We start from the raw sequence: 18,093 nt of genomic DNA on the forward strand, positions 1-18,093 counted from the left end.
GGGGGGGGGGGGACTCTTCACGCCTTTCCAGCCAGTTTTAGGCCCTTAGCGCAGTGCAGGAGATTAGGAGACCTAGCTTTGCCTTTGACGGGCTGTATGACTTGGGCCAAGTTCTCTAACCACCTGGTGCCCCGAGAGGATTGCCATGCCGTTAAAGCGACAAAGCATATGTGTAGTGCTATAGCACAGTGCCTGGCACATGGCTCGTCTTGCGTGTGGAAGCCATCAAAACCTGCAAATCAGAGAGGGGTCTCTGTGATGGGATGGAGGTGAGAAGCATGAGCATATGCTAATGATGTTGACCTGCCTCATTTCTTACTCAGTTTCTGAGAAGTGAAAGGGACTGTTGGGTGACCAAGTGGAGAAATCAGGTCCGAAATCTCAAGACTCAGAGGACTGTTCATTATATCCCTGCCATATCACCCTTCCCTGCAGGTGGAAGGAGTAATTTGACCTTTCTTACTTCTACAGTCTTAGTACATGTATGTGTAACCATGACCTGACATTTTCCTTTATTCCCCAACGTACAAAACAAGGTGTTAAACTAGGAATGTTTCTTTAAGATTTTCTGCTATTCGTTTACATTTGTATTTTTTTCCCCCAGTCAAATCTTTGTGATAAAATCAGGTGGGTGGATGATTTCAGAAGAGCAGAGAGAATCAAGCTGTGAAACTTGAAAGAATGCCAGACTGGGAGTCAGAACACATAGATGGTCGTCCTGCCAGTAGGATAGCCACTGGCCCTGCATGGTTTTTTACACAGAAGTTACTAAAGATAAAATAAAAATTTCAAATCCAGTTACCCATATTTCAAATGTTCGGTAGCCACGTGTGGCTGTGGCTACCACAATGGGCAGTAGAGGTCTTAGAACCTTTCTGTTGCTGCAGAATGTTGGACAGCTCCAATCTAATCCATGGTATGATACTCATTCTTTGACCTTGGGCAGATTGGTTCACTCAGGGTTTCTTCAGCACGATTAACATTTTTGGGACAGATGAGTCTTGGTTGTGGTGGGCTGTCCTGTGCACTGTAGTATTTTTAGCAGCATCCCTTATCTCTGCCCAGTAGATACCAATAGCTCTCCGTCAGTTCTAACAACCACAAATGTCTCCAATGTCTCCAGATGTCTCCTGGGAGTGTAGATATCACCCCAGGTGAGAACCACTGCCTTAACTGCTCTGGGTTTTCCTTTCCTCCTCACCTAAGGGGTTTGGATTGTATTAAGAGGACCCTCTCATTCAGTACTAACATTCGGTAAGTCCCAAACCACCTAGCTGCTTCTCTCATGAAGCACTGCTTTCTGTCTGCTGTGTTTCCGTACTTCTGCTTGTTTATGCCCTGGCTCTTACTAATGCTAGCGAGTCTTAAAGATGAGGATCACTGTATTGAGTAGGAGACGCAGAGCTGATGTGTCGATATGGCTCCACGTCCATGGGTTTTATTGGCTTTGAAGCTACACTGACACCCGATTTTGGCCGTCACCCATTCTGTTCTCAGGAATGTCTGATTTTCCTCATAGCTTGAATTATCTGTTGAGTCCTTGACTGAGGTATTCATCTGAGCATTACTGTTGCCGCAAGCATAGCGCATTAAGTGCTCTTACTCTGCGGGCCCTGCCATTAGGGTTTGGTCTTTAAGGGGGTTCTTTTTGTGTTCGACATTGCCCTTGATTTGTGGAATTCAGAGAAACCTAGGGACTTAACTAGACTATGGACTCCTTCTTAAGCGCAGAGACCCTGTTTTATTTATCTTCAGCACTTGACACAGCATTTGATGGTTGGTGTCTTGATGAGTGAATGACAGTACATTTTTGGTGGGGAAGTAACATTGCATTCTAAGGACTTTGCTACCCAAGAGTGGCCCACAGACTGGCAGGGTCAGGATCACCTGGGAGCTTGTTAGAAAGAGATTCTCCAACCTCGCCCCACACCTCTGGATCAGAATCTGCATTTTGATGAGATCCGTGGGTGATTTGTTTATACATTAAAGTCTGAGAAGCACTGGTGTAGAGGGCTCTGATCTGTTTCTAGCCTTCTTTTGCCATATTTGGAATGAGGAGTGCCCCTTAGGTATTTTCCCCAATATACGTATCACAAATTGCTTAGGGATAGATGGTGACTTATCTCTGCTTCACCAAAGAGCTTTCTGGCATCTCTGCTGAGGAGGACACTAATCCTGTTGGATCAGGACTACAGCCTAGTGACCTCATTTCACCATAATTTCTTCCTACAATTGTAGACCCTGTCTCCAAATACAGTCACAGTGGGGTTTAGAGCTTCAACATGCACATTGTTGGGACACAATTCAATCCATAACCCTAATCGTTTAAAAAAAAAAAATGATCTTGCGTGAAGCGCCATCTGCCTGATCTGGGGAAAGACGGGTAAGGAAGCCTCCCTTCATTTGGTCATTGCACAGCCCTCATCTCTTTATTTTGCATGGCTTCAGTATACAGTCTAGGTGATGGCATTTCACAGACGAAGAGACAGAAGATCTTGGAGGTTAAGTACTCTTCCTAAGGTCTCTCAACTAGAACCTGGATTAAAAACCCAGGTTCATCTGTCTCAAAAAGCTTCCCCACTGCAGTGAATGGTTTTCCCTACCAAGAAGAGCACATATATTGAATAAAGGAAGTTTCACACTTGAGCTTTTCCATGGTTGTTTTAACTGCCATTTTTGGTTTTCCAGAAACATCTGCTCAGTTGGACAGAGCCAGTGCTGCATATGTTTTTCCAATGAAGGATTAAAATTCGTAGTAAGAGGAGGGCGCTTTTTTCTTGATGACAGGACTCTCAGACACTAAAAATGTAGAGATGTGAATGCGTAGCTCAGTAGAACCTTGAACTCCAAAATCTCAAGAGCAGGCTGGGTTCATGACCGAAGATCTGATCGCTAAATGTGTGAGCCTGCTGTGCGCAGTCCTGGAGAGCTTTTCCCTCCACAGCCTCCCACCAACATGCCCACACAGTTTGCTAAAGAATAATGCTCTTGGGCTAGGATCTTAGAATGTCTGTTTCAGGTTTGGTGGGCTCTCAGTTTCAGGGGATATAGTCATGGATCAGTCCTGATGAAAAGGTTGGTAAGACCCTGGCCAGGCCGTGCTCTCCAGGAGAGAGTAGTGTAGGGGGAGAAATGCCAAGAGGCACTTGGAGAACTGTAGGGGATGCTCGCTGAGGGGGCATTGTCCCCCACTCTGGCTCAGAGAGACAGCGCCCTTCCTGGTAACCAGGGATGGGCTCAGTGCTGTGTCTCTAGTGTTCCTGAACTTTGAGTTCCAAAAGCCAGCAAATGTAGGGGCCCAGGCCATGCCCCTGAGAACACCGAAGCCCGAGGGGGGTGGGTCGTGGGATAATGCGTCCTTTGCCTCCCAGAGAGGAGGCAGGGATCTTTGGCACTGGGTGATCAGATAAAGGTTAACTGTTGAGTTTGACCTGGCTCTGGAGCTCCCTGCCCCCCCCAACTCCTGCCACCGCTGCTGCAAGGAGACACTGTTTATCACCAGTGGCTTAAGGCAGGCAGGGGTCGCTGGATGGAATCAGCAGTAGATCGCTCAGTCCACGGGTCACAGACCCATAGCTAGGGGCTATGTCCTTCTTATAAACCAGTTTGAGTTGGTCTGAACTGCAAGGTATTTTAATTGATAAATTTCACAGTGAAGCTCAGGTTTCCGGCTTCTCTTAAGAAATGGGAAATGTGGGCGTCTGGGTGGCTCAGTGGGTTAAAGCCTCTGCCTTCGGCTAGGGTCATGATCCCGGGGTCCTGGGATCAAGCCCCGCATTGGGCTCTCTGCTAGGCAGGGACCCTGCTTCCCTTCCTCTCTCTCTGCCTCTCTCTCTGCCTGCTTGTGATCTCTCTCTGTCAGATAAATAAATAAAATCTTAAAAAAAAAAAAAGAAATGGGAAGTGTGTCTTTGTGGAGCTCACCATCCCACATAGCAGATAAGGGGGACCTAGGGGCCTCCCTTCTGGCTGGAACATGGCCTCCCCAGTTTGCTTCTTGTAATGGCACGTTCACCACAACCTTTCCTCCCTTGTATCTCCTTGTATCACACAGCATGTGAGTCTGTGATCTCTGGTTTCATTCCTCTGTGCCTCAGTCTTCTCATCTTAAACACAAATGCACCTTGAAAACATTAGGCTAAGTGAAAGGAGCCAGTCACAAAGGGCCATGAGTTTCATTTATATGAAAATTTCACTTCTGTGAATTATCTAGAATAGGCAAATTCAGAGAGAGGAAGTAGATTAGTGGTTGCCTAGGGCTTAGGGGAGGGGATTTGGGGAATATGGGGAGTGACTGCTGATGGGCACACACAAAAAAAACCACTGAACCACACGCACTAAAAGAGTGAATTTATGGTATGTGAATTACAGCAATTTAAAAAAACTAAGAATAGTGTTTTATTGCAGTGAGGGAAGCACTCATTAAGTGGTCACAGTTATTGTCACCTGAGATTCAAACAGCTGCTGTCTCGAACTCGTTTCTCCTTTATGGTCTTTCCGCTGATTCCAGCCAGAGGAAGCTTGTTGTATTTTGTCCGTTAACTCTGGGGCCTTTTCAGAAGGTCTTTGGTCCTTGCTCAGAGGCAAACATTACACTTTCCATGTTCACTTAGTGGAGACTAGTGAGCAAGTGGAAACCAAATTACTTAAATACTCAGCTGAGGAGATGGACATGTTTACCGAGATTGTCTCTGGGAAGTTGCTGCCCAGATATGTCATCTGAACACAGCCCGTGATACAGAGAAGCGCGAGAGATACGTGAACTCGGCAAGATGAGAAAAGGCAGCAGCCCCAAGGCCACACTGAGAACTTCACCACACGAGAATAAACACAACTCTGGATTTCTCTTCCTCTCCTTTTTTGGGGCCAGGAGCATGGCAGGTTCTCAGTCCACATTTAGGGAGTGAATGTGATCTTGTGTGGTGTGTGCGAGATCACAGTCTGTCTCTCGGATTCTGACATTGCACTAACGCTGCTCTGGGAGCGTGTGCAACACAGAGCGCATTCCATGCCTTCTCTTATTCTCTAGAAACAGTATGAGGTCGTTGAAATGTGTGCCCCCACCTTATAGCCAAGGACATCTCCTCTGAAGACACAGGAACGTAAGTGCAGTGACCAGTGACCTGGCTGGGGCATTTGGACATCACCAGATGAAAAGGGCTTTAGGATTCAATGACATAAGAAACGTCAAGTGCCTGGCAGCCCGTAGGCACCGACGAGCAGCAGCTGGGATGTTTGAGGACGGAGGGTGTGTAGCGTAGCTGGAACAACTTTAGACCTTGAAGTCAGGAAAACCTAGGTTAATTTCTGCACCTGTCGTCTATAAATTGCGTGACCTTGTTCCTTTTTTTTTTTTAAGATTTTATTTATTTATTTGACAGAGATCACAAGTAGCAGAGAGGCAGGCAGAGAGAGAGAGAGGAGGAAGCAGGCTCCCTGCTGAGCAGAGAGTCTGATCTGGGACTCGATCCTTGGACCCTGGGAACATGACCTGAGCTGAAGGCAGAGGCTTTAACCCACTGAGCCACCCAGGCGCCCCAGGACCTTGTGAGTTTCTTAATATCTCTGAGTCTCGGTTCCTCCCATCTGTAGAATGGGTGTTCTAGTACTTAACCCAAGGGTGTGTTTTAAAGTTTAGATTGTATAACATGGGTAAGGCATCCAGCATTTATCACCTCGCAGCTAGGAAGTGCTCAGCAAGTGGTTACTTATTTCCTGCCTTCCCAGTAGGAGTCCGGCTGGAGAGTGATTCAGAGCATCCCCAGGGCACGCGTCATCTGTACTCCCTGTGTCTGGTAGAGGGATGCTTCAGGGATGTCTGAGCGCTGAACAGAATGGGGCAATGTGTGGAGAACGCTGCGTTTTGCTTGGGGCCTCCGTTCTCCACGAGGAGAGTTCGCTCTGTCACTGAGTGCGTTCGCTGTGCAGCTTTGGTTTCAGAAGACGGGCGAGAGGACCTGGTGTACAGCTGCAGGGGCTTAGGCTTTGATGGGGCTCACGGGTTCTGATCCTCTGTGAGCCTGGGCAAGGGGACTCGGTTTCCCTGAGACCGGCTCACCTCTGCAGGATGAGGCAGTATTCAGAGCAGAAGGAGGTGCTTCCACGGGGGAACAGAAGTCCTCAGTGTAGAGTGTCCCCGCGAAGGAGTCCACCACCTGTCCTCGTGCGGGCCACGATTGTCACCGCTGTGTTGCACAGGCCAGGTGGGTCCAGCATGGGGCTGTGGTTGTGTTGCTGAGACAATGGCCCTGGGTTTCTTCTGATGACAATTTCCGAATGTGTCCTCCCCTGTCAGGGGTTCCTTCTGTTGAGGAGGGGGGCATCGGTATGGCACCACGCGCTGTTGGGGGCCGCGTCATGAGCTTGGAGTTGCTACTCTGGGTTTGTGTCTTGTGAGGGATGGGTGTTCCTGCTGGCTGGCGACACCTCTCTGCGAGAGTGGAGGCTCTGGGCAGCCTCTAAGGACACCTCCTCAGCCCCTCTTCCCCAGCACACAGGACAGTAGAGCCTGTGACCTTTATGTCCAGGAGGGTCCCAGGGATTTGTGATCGTGCGAGTTTCTAGGCCAGATACTCACTTCAAAACTAGTGCGGCTTCAGATCCCCGCCTGTGGCTCGCAGCCGTGGATGAAAGAGGAAACAATGCGGTCTTTTGAAGAGAGGCTCAGCCTGCAGCCGCACTGCCTAGAGTTTCAACTTCACTTAACTCTGCCTCCCTTTGTAGTGCGTTTTTCTCTCCACACGCTCCTGCTAAGTGGAAAGGCGAGTCTTGCCTGGAAAGGCGAGTCTTGTCGCTGGGCCTGTTTTGGAGCACCTGTTTGGACAGAGGGCTCAGAGCCCTCTTCGCAGCGGGCCTCCGGAGCGCACCGAGGCTTCTGCATCTTTCCCAGCCACAGCTCAGGTAACCTGGGCCCTTCATGCTGTGCCTTTGGGGAGCCAGTAATGGTGCCCTTTGCTCCTCCTAAGTTGAATCCTAACGCTCGGGGCTGAGGACCCGCAGATACAATGTGGTTAAGCCAGCCGGGTAGGGTTAGAAGAGTTAGGCCGCCCCGTGTCGCCCGTATGGCAACGTGGGGCTCTGGCCATGTTTGCCCCACAGCTCGCGGTGTCCTGCAGTGCTATCGGCCCCTCGGCCCAGTCCCCAGGCCGCACCGGCTGTCCCGCACGTCCTGGGTACATAGCACAAGACCCCGAGGGGGGTGGCATGAGAGATGCAGGGGCTCCAGTCCGTCTTCAGGGACTTCAGTCAAGGGACTATGGAGACAGAAATGCACACCTGAGAGTGACAGTGGCATTCACCAGTGTGTTGCTGGGAAGAGAATGAGAGGGTCACTGACTCCTTCTGAATTCAGGAGGAGTGACTCCTTCCTGGGATGTTCTGGAGAAGCGGGGGGCGGGGGTGGATTCGTAGGCTTTGAAGGCTGGGTGGGATGTGGAGCAGGAGCTTTCCCAGGGAGTGAGGCCCTAGGGCCAGAGGGAGCAGGGCCCAGGTTTACAGGGCGAAGGCGGCTCTGTCTAGAGTGGACGGTTACACAGGGCAGGAAGACGAGTGAGGCCAGCCCAGTGCTCAGGGCCAGGCAAAGAGTATGGCCGTGACTTGTGAGACAGCTTTTCCCACTGGAGCCCCAGGGCCTGGCCCACCGAGCCAGCCCCAGTGTTCTCCAGGCTGCTGGCGTTGGTGAGCGCGTGTTCTGATGGCTTCCCCTTCCCGGGGAATCATTTTCTTGTGTTCTTCAACATATCCCCTAGTGTGCGGGGTTCACGAGTCACTACTTTTGCGGTGGCCTGAGGTGCCCTGTGTTGAGCCCTGGAAGGATTCGGGTGGGGAGGCCGATGGTGTTGGCGTCGAGCAAATGAAAAGTGCTCCTGGGCTTCCGAGGCAGGGGGGTGGGGGAGGGGTTGCTAAATACAAACCAGCCTCCTGCTTGCCCATCCCCTGCTGTCGGGAGACCCTGGTGCTCGCGCCGGCTGTCGCCCCAGCGTTAGAGCCCCATTCCTCACACCCGCACCATGCGGTCTCTAAGGCCTTCGGACTTCTCAGAGCTCCCCGACACCATTCGGACCCTCACCACCCTCCGCTGCAGATCGCTCTTACCTTCCGTGGCTCCTCCCTGCCACCAGACGTAAATGCCTGTTTCTTTGCCATTCGCAAACCCGGGAGCAGCTTCACCGGCCCTGTCACCCATTTCTTCTCCACCTGTGTCCTTCACTCTGCCGAACCGGATGCCCCCCTCCTTCCTCTGAGCCAGCGTTCACGCTGTTCCTCTGTCTGGGCTTCTTGGTCCCGAACAGTTCCAGAACAAACACTACTCATTCTTCAGAGCCTCTCTCATGACCCTTGCGAAGCCATGCCTGATCCCTCCCCACCAGATGGCAGGCCTGCTCCCTCTTGCCGGCCCTTCTCGCCTCACAGGCTTCTCACTGGATCATTCTGTCTCTGCTTTGCATTCCTGTGTGCCGCCTAGTTTCCTTCCCAACCTTACCCCAGCAGAGAGCCCCTCATGCCAGGGAACACATCCGTATGCTGCTCCAAGAGAGGGAAGAGTGCCCTTGCCAGGTGCTCAGGACCTGAAGCAGGCAGACAGGCGCGGCCACGGTTCCGGGGTGGCACATGCCGCTGGCACGGCTGGCTCTCCAGCGGGTGCCCTGCTGAAGCCTCATGAGTGTGCTCTGTCCCACTCTGGGTGCTGCTCGAACTTGTCCTGAGCACAGGCACGGCCTGGCTTCCTCAGGCGGGCTCTCGGCACCCAGAGTCCCCAGGCAGCCTCTCTGGCAGGAGCGGGAGGCAGAGCTGCTTTCATTGGCTTTGGTGTTCCCCATATCCTGGCCTCCTCGAGAACAGGGAGGCACGGGTTCTAGATGTTTGTGGAGTCCAAGACACTGAGTATTTTTCATCAAAGATATTTAAAACTCAGCTAGAAATAAGTCCTTCCCAGTTCTCAGACTGTAGTTGCATATTCTTTAGGCAGTGTGACCTCTCAAATCCAGTCTTCTGGGATTCAAAAAAAAAAAATTCTGCCGTTTGCATTGGCCGGGAATCGAACCCGGGCCTCCCGCGTGGCAGGCGAGAATTCTACCACTGAACCACCAATGCTCCAGCTGTGAGCAGCTGTGTGAGCACCTCCCTTTAACCCCCGCCCTGAGCCTCCTTATAGCTCTGCTGATTCATAGACTATAAGGCCAGGCTCTGGTGCGGCCACATCAGCACAGCTGCGGGAACAGAGAGCTTCGGCTCCAGAGCTGAAGAAAGGAGGCAGACGGTGTGTGTGTAAGAAAGAGAGGGAGAGAGAAGTTGCTTTGCCTTCAGACATCAGGACAGAAACCAGAGCTGGGTCCCTCCTCAGTAGCCAAAAGCACATGGAGATTTCAGATGACTCTGTGCCCCTCGCATGTGTGGATCCCGTTCCACGCCCACCGTGTGCCGAGCTGCTTAACCGTTCTCGGGTTTCACCCCAGCTTCCCGCCGGAGCCCGGCCAAGGGGAATCCCTCACGGGTGGAGGGCGTGAAGGCCTTGGTCCCCACAGCCAGTGGTGCCTCCTCGGAGAGCCCAGCTGCTGTTCCTCGGCTCACTGAGCAGGGAGGGGAGGTCAAATTCACAGCGCCCTGGGCTGCGCTAGGCCAGCTGGGTTGAGGAGATTGGCTCCTCCGGCAGGGTCTCTGTGTGAGGGGAAGCCTGCCAGGAAAAGGCAAAAAGAGCAGCTCTGCATTGGCCGGGAATCGAACCCGGGCCTCCCGCGTGGCAGGCGAGAATTCTACCACTGAACCACCAATGCTGCAGCTGTTCTGTGACAGGTCTGCCCAGCTTTTCTCAAGGGGCTGTGTCTGTGGGTACTCGGGAGCTCCAGCAGATCACTGTGCCTCCCCTGGCTAGTTTGTCCGGTTTGGGAAGCCAGACCGGTTTACAGAGAACCATCTTTGCTGGGCCTTATTAGGCTGCTTTGGGAAGAGGGGGAAGGAGGGGCTTGGCGTATGGGGCAGTGAGCTTGCACCTGTATGCCCTTGGCCCATCCAGAGCCCTCAGCCCCCTGGGGTGGGCTTGGTGGAATTTTACCCCGTAACGATTAAAAAAAAAAAAAAGAAAGAAAGAAAGAGGCACCTCGCAGGCCATTCGTACACCACCTTCCTGAAGTAGCCATCCATGCTCCCACATCCACGAGCACAGGAGCCAGGCCTGTTTTGTTCACAGCTGTGCTCACAGTGCTTGGCCCAATATAATTTGCCGTATTAAATCTTCATCAAACCGTGTCAACCCCTCATTGAACAGCCATTTTGTAGGAGTGGTCATTGCCTCCTGAGGCGGCACGTTTACGTTTGGACAGCTCTCATTACTGGCAGCTTCCGGACACTGAGCTGGAGCCACACGGACGAACTGATGCCTTTTGGACTTAACCGTCCATAAAATTCTCTGAGCCAACTGGAGACCTCCAGTCATGCGGCAGGGGAGCAGTGGGCCCACCACGATGGACACAGAGCAGGTAGCCAGTGAGTCCAGGCAGCTGCTTTGAAAAGTCCGTGTTCTGTAGACGGCCCCTTAGCTGCCCCACTGGTAGCAGTCTCCCTCACACCTGGATGATGGGATGGGCTCCGTCCATCTCATAGCTTCTTAAGACACTTTCCCTGTACTCTTCAAAAACCGTAAGAAGCTTCCTCGTTACCCATGCTGTGAGATTCATTCTCCCTAATCTGAGACGGCCGGGGTGGCCACAGCCAGCTCATCCTGGTAGGTCTCCCGCTGCTGCTCTGTTCTCTGGGACCCCAGACAAGCTTGACTAGAGCTGCCTCCTCGCCTTGGCTCTTATGTTTCCTCCTGCCCGGAACGCCCTTGTTTCCTTCTCTCTCCCTGCCTCCTTCAAGGTCCGGCTGAAATCCCACTTCTGAGAAGATGTCCCTGACACCCAGGCCTTAACTCCACATCAGTTATCTGGGGAGCTGGTGATCAGTTCTCGGAGACTGGTCTGTGATGGAACCAGGCCTCCCTCTGCTCCGGGCAGGGCCTGCCGTGGGATCATCCCCCAACGTGACCACAGGAGCTCCCTTCCACGCCAGAGGCCTCCCTTAGACCTCCCTTCTCCCTCAGCGTTACTTCCCAGATGGACACCTTGGAGACCGACCTGCCTTCCTGGCCTCCCATGTTCTTTGGGTTCCTGATGCTCTTGTCTTCGAAGTAAAGCAGCCCCTCCCTGCTCTTTCCCACTGCCTCAGGCGTGTTTCAGGCCTCCTTCCTGACCCTGAGGTTTTTTGGTCTCCTGTCAAACCCACCCCCACAGCGTAGCCTCTCCAGGCTGCCACCGGGAATAACCTAATTAAAACATAGATCTGAGCATGTCATCTTGTTGCTGGAAAACTATCACTGGATTGTCTTCCTTGAACTGTCTGGCCACTCCTTCCACAGGCCAAACTCCTGTCCTTCTCTAAATATACCATGTTTTTCAGGGCTCTTTGCCTTTGGCCAGTCTCTCTCCTGTACCTTGCCCTTTACCTGAAAAGTGCCTGCGGGTGTTTTCCAGATCTGGCTTGTGACAGAACGGGGCCTCCCTCCGCTCTCCTTCTCTCCGGGCAGGGCCTGTTGTGGGATCATCCCCCAGGGTGACCACAGGGCACCTCCTATTCAGCCCAGGAAAACGAGCACACCGCATTTTTCTGGCCCGTGGTATCAGTCGCACCACGTTGCACCATTTACTTGTTTGTGTGTGGATCTTGCCCCCTGGACTGGAACCTGATGCAGCGCCATCCGTGGACGTGATGGCACAGACGCGAAGAACCTCTCTAGGGTGCGGGTTTGGGGGGGCGGAGCCAGTGTCGAATAAGGGTGGTCGACCAGCTGCTCACGTTGCCGTTTTGGGTCCCCAGCAAGACATTCCCTTGCGTTCTCTCAGACCCCCAGAGGTGAGGTAGATCTGCCCTTCCCCATTCTGTTGTACCCAAAGGGAGACTGTGACCCAGAATAGGGAAATGGCCTGTGACCCCACCAGTACCTTCCAGTCAGCAGCAGAACCGGGAAAGGCCCACCCGGAGGTGCAGGACTTCCGATTCCTCTTTCTGAACAGGTCATCTCCCTGCCCCATCCCCGGCCCTGGAGCCAGCAGCTGGGGAGGGGGAGGCCTGGCCCCACTGCCCTGCAGCCCTTCTCTCCTCTCTCTCCAGGCTGGTCCGGGAGTTCGTGGCCCAGAACAACACCGTGCAAATCAAGCATGTGATCCAGACCCTATCTCAGGAGTTTGCCCTGTCTCAGCACCCCCACAGCCGGAAGGGGGGCCTCATCGGCCTGGCCGCCTGCTCCATCGCACTGGGCAAGGTGGGCCCTTCTGCTGGAGGGGCAGACACAGCAGCAGTGGCCTTCGCTTTCACAGCCCGGGCCCAGCGGTCTGCCGCAGACTTCCGCTTTACCACCATTCTCGCCACCCCTGAGACCCGCGGGGCGGCCGGGCTCCACGGCAGGGTGGCCTCTGGCCCGGGATGCCGACTTGCCCAAGGCCAGGCCTCACATGAAGACCTGAGCCGCTCCAGGGGAGCTGGGATGTCCACCAGGGCGGGGTGGGGGGCTGCGGGCCCACGGCCTGGCCCACCTTGAGCCGTGTCTCCTCCTGACCCCCTCCCTGCAGGACTCGGGGCTGTACCTGAAGGAGCTCATCGAGCCCGTGCTCACCTGCTTCAACGACGCCGACAGCCGGCTGCGCTACTACGCGTGCGAGGCGCTGTACAACATCGTCAAGGTGGCCCGCGGCGCCGTGCTGCCCCACTTCAACGTGCTCTTCGACGGGCTCAGCAAGGTGACTGTCCCCCACCGTCCGGGGCTGGCCTGAGCCTGAGCCTGCCCGGCCCCCGGGGGACCCTTGGGGCCCCTCCCCGCAGAGACAGGCGAGCGGGTGAACGCAGGCCTGCGGGCGCCCGCTGTCTGTGCAGTCTTGTCATTGTCTCTCATGGTCTTGCAGGGACGTTTGATTTTTTTTTTTTTTCCACTTCTCTAGTAGCATTTTTATCACAGTTGATGAAAGTGTCAGTCCCCCAGAGTGCAGCGGAAACACAGGTAGTTTGAGGAGTCCCAGCCTCCCCTACAGAAGGCGAAGACGGTGAACCCCTAGTACAGACTGTATTTCCCCCGCGAGGGCAGCACCGCCCGTAAGCGCTGGGAAAAGCTCTGCTTACAAAGGCCGAGGAGCCCCTGACACAGCATCCTCCGGGCGCACCTCCGGGCAGAGCGGCCTCAAAGCTTTGCAGCCCGGCCGACCACCCCAGTCGTCCCCGGGCCACCGCCTCGGTCCCCGCCTCCCAGAATAGAGCAAGGACCCAGTGTGTTAGGATGGGAAACCCCTGAGGAAGGCTGGTGGGAACCCAGTACCCGGCCTGGTGGCAGCCAGTGCCAGAGGTCCCACGCAGAACCGGAAGTCTGTGCATGTCCGTTCCTCAGCCACGTGCCATGTTGCCTGTCCCTACCTCCCCACCTACCTCCCTGCCGTCCTTTGGTCGAGTCCCTGAAGGAGGTGCCTGCCGGGGACTTGGCTCTGTGAGTTTTTAGTAGCTTCCTGGTCCTGTGTATTGACTGTAATCATCTCTCTGTTTCTGGATCTCTCATAGTTGGCTGCAGACCCAGACCCCAATGTGAAGAGTGGATCTGAGCTCCTAGACCGTCTTTTAAAGGTAGTACTTGGTTCCTACTTATATTTTGGAATCTGTCTCTTCCATCTGTCTATACAGCTTATAAATTCTGTCTTTGGGGTCGCTCTTCCTATTTTTCAAAAATTTTTTCATTTATGTACAGTAGAAGTGACTCTGGTGTACACTTCCTGTTTATTTCATTGATTTGTGTATTTTTTTTGAGAGAGAACACAACCAGGGGGAGGGGTAAAGGGAGAGGGAGAAGTGGATTCAGTCCCAGGACGCCAGGATTATGACCTGAGCCAAAGGCAGCCGTTTAACGAGCTGAGCCATTCAGACGCCCTCTGTGTACAGTTCTGTGACAGGTGTACAGACTTGTGTCACCAGCACAATCAGAATACAGAGACATTCTATCACCCCAAACATCCCTTCCTGCTAGCCACACCCAGGACAAAGAAGAGTGCCCATTCCCACCCTGCTCCCAGTGACAGGGGGCTGCTGATGGTCAGCTTACCAGGGCGTGTGATCAGATATAGGGTTTTACTGTATGATTATCCTCTTGACTCTGATTCCTGCTTTTACCCCAGTGTTTTTGCTCTTCCCTTGGCCTGTTGCAAGGGCGGTTGCTCTGGGACCTCTCCTCCGTAGCCAGAGCTCTGTCATTTTCGTCTGCAGCCCCCTGACCCCTGGAGCTAGACCCTGGGCCCATAATTCAGTCAGGTCAGGCTGCCCTTGGCCTCTGGCTCTCAGCAGCTCACATACCTTTGATCCACAGGACATTGTGACGGAAAGCAACAAGTTCGACCTGGTGGGCTTCATCCCTTTGTTGAGGGAGAGGATTTACTCCAACAACCAGTACGCCCGACAGTTCATCATCTCCTGGGTAAGGGCCAGCCCCGTGACAGTTTCTCCAGCCATAAGGAGCCTCTGGTTCAGTAGAATCTGCCCTCTGGCACACCCTGGGCAGTTCCTGTGGCTGAGAGGAGCCTCATTGTTAAACCTCTAATGACCAGTTACATAAGGTAATCCAGACTCGCTTATTCCAGTCTGCCCCAAAGCCCGTCGTGTTTGCCCCCGATGATGTAGTTCTTTCCTTGTCCCGGGAAACACCCCATGTCTCTTTAAAGCTGGGGGTGCCACTGTCAACAGCCATACCTCTTCGAGCCTTGTCTGTCCTTTCCCTTCTCCCTTGGAGCCAAGTCACCATTCTCCCGCATGTTTAACAAAAGCCCTGTTTGGGGGGGTGGAGGTGGGGTGCTGTAGGGCCATGAAACACATCAGCAGGGCCGCCTTCTCCCTGCCCAGTCCCAGAGCACTGGTGAGGAGGAGATGAGGGATTCCAGGCTGGTGTAACTTTCCCTCCCGATTTCTTTCCCTGGGTCAGATCCTGGTTCTGGAGTCTGTGCCAGACATCAACCTGCTGGATTATTTGCCAGAGATCCTGGATGGGCTCTTCCAGATCCTGGGAGACAACGGCAAAGAGATTCGGAAAATGTGAGTGGAGGGAGGGGGCGGGCAGCTGCTCGGTGCGCATATGCCCCCCACATCCAGCAGAGGGGTGGCCCCGGGGGAATAAGTTCAGTCTCTTCTTCATCCAGGGTCATGTGCTTCCTGCCTCACAGGAAGCAGAGAGCTCGTCTACCCCCAGCCTCTGGAAAACAGCCATCCAGCAACTGCGAAGTGTGGTCCCCTCTCAGAGAACCCCCCCCCCCGCCCAGAGCAGAAGCGGGCACTGGGAGAGGGTCCTCCAGCGCTGGCTGGTGTATGCTATTTTCCTTCTCCTCCTCTCATCGGTAGGTGTGAGGTGGTCCTTGGAGAATTCCTGAAAGAAATTAAGAAGAACCCCTCCAGTGTTAAGTTTGCAGAGATGGCCAACATCTTGGTGATCCACTGCCAGACCACAGGTGTGTATGAGGGCCTTGTGGCCACCGCCACCTCCTTGGAAGCAGCAAGAGCCCCGGTAGGAGTAGGAACCTGCCCCCAGCTGGACTGGGGCAGTGCGGTGGTGGGTCCCTGGGGGAGAGAGATCAGGTCCCCCAACACTGTGGAGGCCCTTGCGCTTGGTCTGACCTTGGAGTGAGAACTGGAGATCGTCTTGCTGGGAAGCTTGGCATTTCACTGTGAATTGAAACGCTTGCAGGTTGAGACTGTATCCATGAGCTTCTGCTGAGTATCAGACCCCCGCAGAACTGACTGCCTCACGGGGCGGCTACTTAGTGTTGGTCAGGAATCTCTAGGTCAGCCGGGTAGCTCCGTTCACCCGGGCCAGGCTTAGCCGCACTTGGTTATACAGCCACAGTCCACTGAGGGGTCCTCTGAGGCTGGATGGTCTGGGATGGCCTCACTCATGTCTGCCAGTTAGCTGGCTGTCACCTGGGAAGCAGGGACCATTGGTCCATGTGTCTCATCATCCAGCATGCTAGCACATGGCATCAGTGAGGTCCTAAGACCTTTGGTAGAGGGGAGCAAGGCCTCCGGAGGCCTGGACTTGAACCCGCCACACCTTCACTTCTGACACTTCTGCTGGCCGCGGGAGGAAGGCCAGCCCAGACTCAAGCAATGGGGAAGTGAAGTCACCCCCTGATGAGAGCAGCTGTGGCGCCCCTTTCTGGGTGCAGAGGGTGGCGAATCCTGGCCGCTCTTATGTCTGTGGCAACATTGTTGTGCCCTCCCACCTGGCACCTGTGTGGCTCTTTGGAAGGCAGGAGAGTATCCATGAGGCTAGAAGCAATGCGGGCCCTCAGGTCTCCTCCAGTCCCTACCTCAGGCTCTGCTCAGCAGGAGGGAGCGCTCCAGCTGCTCGTGCCGACCCTCCTGGAACCCACCAATTCCTCTTCCAGATGACCTGATCCAGCTGACAGCCATGTGCTGGATGCGGGAGTTCATCCAGCTGGCTGGCCGGGTGATGCTGCCCTACTCTTCCGGGATCCTGACGGCTGTCTTGCCCTGCCTGGCCTACGACGACCGCAAGAAAAGTATCCTTTGCTCCGAAGGAGGCTGTGACATTGCAGGACCCTGGTGTGGGAGGATGGGGCTTCCCTTATGATCCATCATACCTCCAGATAGCCCCTGGCACCTAGGAAGCCAGCAGCAGAGCAGGACACGGACGGGGGCGCCGGGGCGGCACCAGGGACATGGCGCTAACACCGCTGTCCCCAAGCCTCTCCTGCTTGCTTACAGATCTGGAGCAGCTCTTCCAGTCCCACAATTGCAAGGCCACGAGCTCACACTGCCCTGGGGAGTCCTTTTGGAAGGAAGCCCTCCGGGAAAGGTCCTACGAGAAGACAAGAGCATTTCACGGGGACTCAGGGCAGACTGTCCACTAATCCACCCCTGGGGGGACCAAGTCCTTGACCAATGCCAGTGACATCAGGTTTAGGGAACACCCCTGGGGTGTGGCTATTCCTTACATCAGTGGACTCAGGCATCAAGGAGGTGGCCAACGTGTGCAACCAAAGCCTGATGAAGCTGGTCACCCCTGAGGATGACGAGCCTGACGAGCCGAAGCCAGTGCTGCAGAGGCAGGCAGAGCCCAACCCCGATGATTCCCTGGCCAAGCAGGAAGGGACACCCAGTGGTGAGTGGGCTCTGCCTCCTGCCCCTGCCCTCCCAGGGTGACTTGATGTGGGGCCTCCATGAACCAGCCCTGGGGACTTCCCAGGTGTTAATTCATTTAATTCTGGTAACTACCCAGTGAGGTAGCAGTAGCTATTCTTCCCATTCTACAGACGGGCACAGGGAACACGACCAGGATCTGCATTAAGCCTTTCTAAAACCTTTTTCTGTGTCCGGGTGTAGGAAATGGTTGTTTCTGATGTGGGAAGCTCTGGGGCCTGGCAGTGGTCCGGGTTGCAGGGCTGGTGTGGATCTTGGCCGTAAACGTCCAGCTGCCCAGAAGCTGGCCGCCTTGACTGTGCCGGATGCTCCGGGAAGGAGGCTAAGAGCGCTGCGGATGCAGCCTCTTCAGTCCTGGGGGATTGTGCTGCCCAAGTCAGGGTCTTTGCAAAATGAATTGGCTCTGCCGTCCTTTCAGACTCTTTTTGACATTACTGTCTTATTTCTCCAAAACATGAGGAAAACCACTCTTACGTCAATTAGAGTCTGGAGTTTGATTCTCTAAATCTTATCTCAAACTCTGACTTTTTTTTGTTAAGGGGCTTCTGTCTTCCGTGAGAGGGCACTGATGAGCTGATGTTCTCCTTTGCGGAGTCAGCCAGAGAGTAAACTGATGCGGGGCTGACTCACATTTTTAAGGCTAACAGACTCAGGTCTGGAACCTTACTTCCAGGAGCCAAAAGAATTTCTAATGCATTTTCTCCCGTCGCCATTCTCCAACTTCTCTGGAACATCTGAGCAGTATGTCAAGCACCTGAGCCCCGTGGGCCTCCTGGCCTGGCCTTGGCTGGCCGGAGCAGCAGCATTCCATATGCCGGACCAGCTCTAGTGTCAGGTTACAGCTGTGCATCGCTTTGGTGAGCCAGAGCAACAAAACAGCTG

General features: G+C 54.1%; 1 protein-coding gene and 2 non-coding genes across 6 annotated transcripts in view; 1 reads left to right on the forward strand and 2 right to left on the reverse strand.

Annotated features, from left to right (window-relative positions):
- LOC111152764 (Vac14, PIKFYVE complex component) overlaps window positions 1-18,093 on the forward strand; it is a 99,193-nt gene that overhangs the window by 576 nt on the left and 80,524 nt on the right. For all 4 annotated transcript variants that reach the window (XM_022511387.1, XM_022511388.1, XM_022511385.1 and 1 more), the window contains exons 2-9: window positions 12,145-12,295; window positions 12,603-12,770; window positions 13,576-13,638; window positions 14,372-14,479; window positions 14,981-15,090; window positions 15,394-15,500; window positions 16,437-16,571; window positions 17,021-17,173. In XM_022511387.1, coding sequence (XP_022367095.1) covers window positions 12,145-12,295; window positions 12,603-12,770; window positions 13,576-13,638; window positions 14,372-14,479; window positions 14,981-15,090; window positions 15,394-15,500; window positions 16,437-16,571; window positions 17,021-17,173 — 995 coding nt within the window. The remainder of the gene's footprint in view (window positions 1-12,144; window positions 12,296-12,602; window positions 12,771-13,575; window positions 13,639-14,371; window positions 14,480-14,980; window positions 15,091-15,393; window positions 15,501-16,436; window positions 16,572-17,020; window positions 17,174-18,093) is intronic.
- Window positions 9,023-9,093, reverse strand: TRNAG-GCC. The gene has a single exon. It is a non-coding gene; the product is annotated as a tRNA-Gly (tRNA).
- On the reverse strand, window positions 9,703-9,773 carry TRNAG-GCC. The gene has a single exon. It is a non-coding gene; the product is annotated as a tRNA-Gly (tRNA).

The sequence above is a fragment of the Enhydra lutris genome, unplaced genomic scaffold (assembly GCF_002288905.1).
Source record: "Enhydra lutris kenyoni isolate GAN:26980312 unplaced genomic scaffold, ASM228890v2 scaffoldscaffold30, whole genome shotgun sequence".
Taxonomy (NCBI): Eukaryota; Metazoa; Chordata; class Mammalia; order Carnivora; family Mustelidae; genus Enhydra; species Enhydra lutris.